The 4895-nt window shown below is 55.5% G+C and overlaps 1 protein-coding gene across 2 annotated transcripts; it reads right to left on the reverse strand.

Annotated features, from left to right (window-relative positions):
* Positions 1-947: 947 nt before the first annotated feature.
* Positions 948-3502, reverse strand: LOC146762261 (G2/M phase-specific E3 ubiquitin-protein ligase-like). Of its 2 annotated transcripts, XM_085536748.1 has the most exons (3): positions 2481-3502; positions 1676-2389; positions 948-1513 (listed from the first exon to the last, which is right to left on the reverse strand). In XM_085536748.1, exons 2-3 carry the CDS (start codon positions 1863-1865, stop codon positions 948-950), a joined length of 756 nt encoding a protein of 251 aa, XP_085392874.1. In that variant the 5' UTR covers positions 1866-2389; positions 2481-3502. The 2 variants fall into 2 exon arrangements, with proteins under 2 accessions (XP_085392874.1, XP_085392875.1); XM_085536749.1 differs by lacking the exon at positions 948-1513 and having other exon boundaries at positions 1886-2389.
* Positions 3503-4895: the final 1393 nt, after the last annotated feature.

The raw sequence follows: 4895 nt of genomic DNA on the forward strand, positions 1-4895 counted from the left end.
ACACACACTGCATGGCATCACCTTAGGGCACACAGCATCCCCAGAACAGAACCAGAACTCAGGCCTGACAGCACTATCCACATGCAGGAAGGAAAGCTGAAGCTCTGACACATCTGGAAGCAGCCCTGGACCTGACACATACCCTGAACATGGTGACATGTCAGGGCAGGAAACAAGCCCAGAAATGGGCTGTCCCTGCCAGTGCGGCCTAGGCTCTTGAGGAATGTGGGTTGTGTGCCCCACCGGGGATGTGACCTGAACCCAGGTCAGCCTGGACTAGGCCAGGGGAAGTGAGGTCTGGGATGGTAGTGGGGAGGAGAAAAGCCTCTTGTCAAGGTCCCTACCTCTGCCCATCTCAGCAAGAGCAGGGAAGGATGAAGCCAACAAATCTTTGTGTTTGTGTGGGAACTCTGATCTTTATTGTGATGGAATTTTGGGATCAGAGTAAGGAGGGGGAAGTTAGGGAGGTAATCAGTATGCAAGGGTAGATAGCATTAGGACAAGGAGGGATGTTTTTAAACTAAGAACAAGGAGTTTGGGGCTGGATATCAGGGGGAATATTTTCTCAGAAAGGGTAGTGACACATTCTGAAACAGCTTGCCCAATGATGTTGCAGATGCACCAGCCCTGGAGGCATGGAAATCCGGGCTGGATGTATCTCAGGGCAGTGTGGTGTTGTGGTGGTTGACCCTGCACACAGCAGGGGGGTTGATCCAGATGAACATGGTAGTCCTTTTTGACCCAGGCCATTGTACGAAAAGCAGTCGGCTGCTCCTAGGCAGACTCGGTGGCTGTCTGTGGGGACTTTGATGCTTTTCCTGGGAGCAGCTTCATTCACAGGAAGGCCTCAACTGTTGGGCCCAGCTCCTGCTGCTTCTTTGTTGCGAGCTGTGGGAGCTGTGGGCCCGATGTCTCTGATGGGGAGAACATTGGGTGCGGGCTCACCCTCAGCGCCTGGACCGTCCCCTGCGTCCAGGTCCTCTGGAAGACCTGGTGGATCTCGATCTTGCAGATCTTGCAGATCTGCGGGTGCCGCTCCTCTCCCCTGAGGCTGGCATTTGCCTGCTGCCTTGGCATCTTCTTGGCCGGCTCCGGGATTGTGAGGCCCGACTTTGCAGCGAGGAGCGGCTACGTGTGCCGCTTCTTCCTCGCTGCCTGGGACGTCTTCTGCGGGCAGCTGATGGAGACGCCCTGCAGGTTCTGGATGCCCTCCGCCTGGTGGATCTTCGGGAACCACTTTGAGACCTCTGGGCTGCTCTTGTTCTGCGCCCACGACGTCCTTGCAGCTGCTCCGAAGTAGCCCGATCCTCTGATGGACGTGGGCTGCTTGTCTCCTGCTCGGTCTCAGGCAGGTTGCTGTGCTCAGGCAGCTGGGAGGTCTGTGACGTCCCCGGTGCTACCTGGCTGGAAGGCATCGATCTGATATTCTCAGGCTCTACGGAGATGATGAATGGCCCCTGAGCCCTCTGAGCGGCAGCGCTGGGACTGTCGCTGTCAGTGTCAGAACTTGAGACTGTAAGAGGAGGCAGGAAGGTTATGAGGATGAAGCTGAAGCTCCGCAGTGAGATCTGCCAGGCCTCTTGGGGCAGACAGACTCAAGCAAAGCTGCCCTGAGCACTTGCTGCCAGGCCTTGCCTGGCTACGGTTTGGTGTCACGTGGTTGATTGCCTCTTACCGGTTCCCAGGCCAGCACAGCTGTTGCACTCCCACCTGGATGTTGTGTTACTCAAGTGTGAGCAACGACGGTGGGTCCCCTCAGCAGCACAGGAGCTGCACAGGATCAGCTGCCAGGGTCTGGGGAAGCAAAGGGGTTGTGGCTGTGAGTAGCAAGTGAGCCAAGGCAGGGAGTGCCCAGCACAGCACATCTCTAGTGCTCAGTCCTTGCTCCCCCAGCCTGTGGTCAGGCTGAGAACCCCCGCAGAGCCCCAGAGAGCTGCTGCGGTAACTCACCCTCTGCTCTCTGCCTGCTCTCTGCCTCCAGGGTAAAGGCACTCGCTGGCATCGCAGCGGCTGTGCCTCCGTAGAAGTGATGCGTATGCATCATTGTCCTCCCATTCTGGCTCTCTACAAGAGAAGGGAGGGGAAGTGATGAGCCCCCAGTGCCCGCAGCATAAGATCCAAGGTCTTCCCATCTCATTCACCCCAACTCCATTCCCAGCCTCTCCATGAAGGTGGGATACACGCTCATGATCCAGCCAAGGCCCAGGCCTGCCAAGACAGCCCCTGGACAGGCCCAGCACAACAGCCTTTATGTCAGCAGAAGTGGGCAGAAGGGCACCAACCTGACTGGGATTCGGATCCCCAGCAGGGCCATTTCTACTATGAAATCTTCGAAATTCCGACAGCTGGGGCACAGGAAACAGAAAGCACCAGCACTCCTGGCCAGTTGCTGCAGAAGAAGCAGAAGCAATGTGAATGTGAGCAGTGCCTGGTGCTGCTGAGCACCAAGTGTGCCTGCAGGGTGAGGGGAGGGCTCCTACCTGGATGCAGCCCCGGTGGAACCAGGTGTGTCTGCACGCTGGACACACCATGGTGTGGTAGGACACAGTGTCCCCCACAGGCTCCAGGCACATGAGGCAGTTGGTGCCTTCAGGTGGAGCTTCCTGAGCTTCCTGGAGAGGACGGTGCTCCGAACAGAAGGACCTGGGGGAATATGGAAGTGATGGGCAGCGTGAGACGTGCTGCAAGAAGGGCTGAGGAGCAGGAAGGAGCTCCAGGCCCTGGCTCAGGCTGCCGGGAGGTGTAACTGCAGTTTCCTCCCTGGCTTGGCTGCTGCTGACAGCACTTACCTGCGTTGCCCAAAGAACTGGGTGATGCATTCCCCATCCTGGGCACAGGGCAGGTGGAAGCTGCGCTCACAGCCTCTCTCTGCGCATGAGATGGTAGCACCCCTCTCTCCACAAACACAGCATTGCTGGAATGAGCAGAACAACCCTGTCAACAGCAGGCTCTGGGCTTCTGTGGCTGGCCGCACATCTCTGGGCAGGGCCCAGGACGTGGACACTGCTGAGGCATGTTCTACAAAGATGCCTGGTGGACAGGACTCATCCCCTAACTTTGTCCAGGAGGCAGTTGGAAAGGCTGCGATGGCTTTCTTTGGCTCCAGACTAAGCTGGTGTCAGCCTCTCCTGGCACAAATCGGCCTGCTCTGTACGAGTCCTCACCTTCTTGGTTGCCTCTTTGGCTGCACGTCTGATGGCAGCAAGAGGGAGGCGGCCCTCACTTCCCGACCGTGTCTCTCTTGCTTCATTAACGGTGCTGGCAAGATCCTGTAGGAGGGAAAAGAACAGGGTCTCCTTAGGACAGGAAGGAAAGGAGCACCCCTAGCAGTGATCAGGAAGGAGCCCATGGGAGAACTCACCAAGCACAACCAATGGACGTGAATTCCACTCTGATGAATCATGTGCCCACAGATGTTCGGGTCGACATCTGCCCGGCCACACAGCATGCACACTGCAGAGGAGAGAGAAAATGTGAGTAGCGGTGAGCAGCTTGCACAGCCAGGTGTCCCTGAGGGCTGTCCCCAGAGTCCTGCTCTGTGTCTGCTGTGCTGGCTGAAGGCGGTGGAGGAGACGGGGCCATGGCAGGCCCAACGTTGCCAGTAGGCAGACACAGCCCAAGCTGGGACCACCTGCCATGAAGCTGAGGGGTCCTGCCTTGCAGCTGCTGGGGAGTCCCTGCCTGTCCCTTCTTAGCCTTTCAGCCACAGGCAGACCCCCAGCACTCTTTTGTCCAATAGCTCTGCTCAGGCTGTCCTCTCACCTGGCTCCTCTGAGCTGGTTGCCTTCCTCTTCCTATTAGACATGATGTGCGCTAACAGCGAGCACTGCAAGAGTCACAGCTCTCTCTACGTCTCACCAAACCGCACTGATGCTCAGGCTGCGCCCGGCAGCCTTTGCTCTGCTCCAAGCATCACGTCACAATGGCCAGTCCCTGACACCCACTGTGACATCACGGTCACTGCCTCACAGTGGGTGTGGGCGCAGGCCCTCAAGCAAGAGGGTGGCAGCCCTTCCAGGCAGCACAGACTGAGAACCCGGTGCTGCCTTGCAGCAGAGAGGAAGCATGGCCTCCCTCAACCTGCTGGCACTGCTCCTCGTGGCAGATGCTGAAGTGCTGCTTTCCCTTTGGTGCCACGCTACACTTCTGATCTGACTCTAGTTTATGTTTCTGCATGGTCTAGTAAAGATTGCTAGATAACAGCATATTTGGTGTCTAGTGTGTGTGGTGAGTGACATTTTGCATGGTCTGATAGGGATAGGACATGGTTTAATCTAGTCTTAATTTGGAGAAGTAGTTTAGACTAAGTCTTAGAGGTAGTTCTTTACCCTGAGATTGGTGAGACACTGGCACAGCCTACCCAGAGCAGCTCTGTATGCCCAGTCTTTGTTGGTTTTCAAGGCCATGCTGGATGGAGCTCTATTCTAACCTTCTGTAGTGGAATCTCTGGCCACGGCAGTTGGTAGGAATTAGTTCAGCTTGTCAGGACCCTTCCAACCCAAGCATTCTGTGATGCTCTGATAACCAACTGCTGCTGTATTGTTGGCACGACCTTAGTGTCGTGTCATATCATCACTGTTTGTATAATACTGTCCCTCTCCAATTTATAGGAGAGAGAGGAGGCACTTTTAATATATGTGTACCCAATGGAGAGATGAAAGCACAACTGGTCAAAAGTTAGCATGACCATTTTGTTACAAATCCTAGTCGTTTAGGGGCATGGGGATAGGAAGACAGGTGTTAGAAAAGATAGAAAATAAAAGCAAGAGGTCTTTGTGGGAACGAAGTCAGAGGTGGTCTGCACCACGCATCCAGTGTTGTCTGTAGTTCCGTCATTGATCTTCATTTGTTATGGGTTATCAGAGATTGTTGTTTGGTTGATGACCATGTAGACA

This window comes from Coturnix japonica, chromosome 1, assembly GCF_054131305.1.
Source record: "Coturnix japonica strain WE chromosome 1, WE-NBRP24, whole genome shotgun sequence".
Lineage (NCBI taxonomy): Eukaryota > Metazoa > Chordata > Aves > Galliformes > Phasianidae > Coturnix > Coturnix japonica.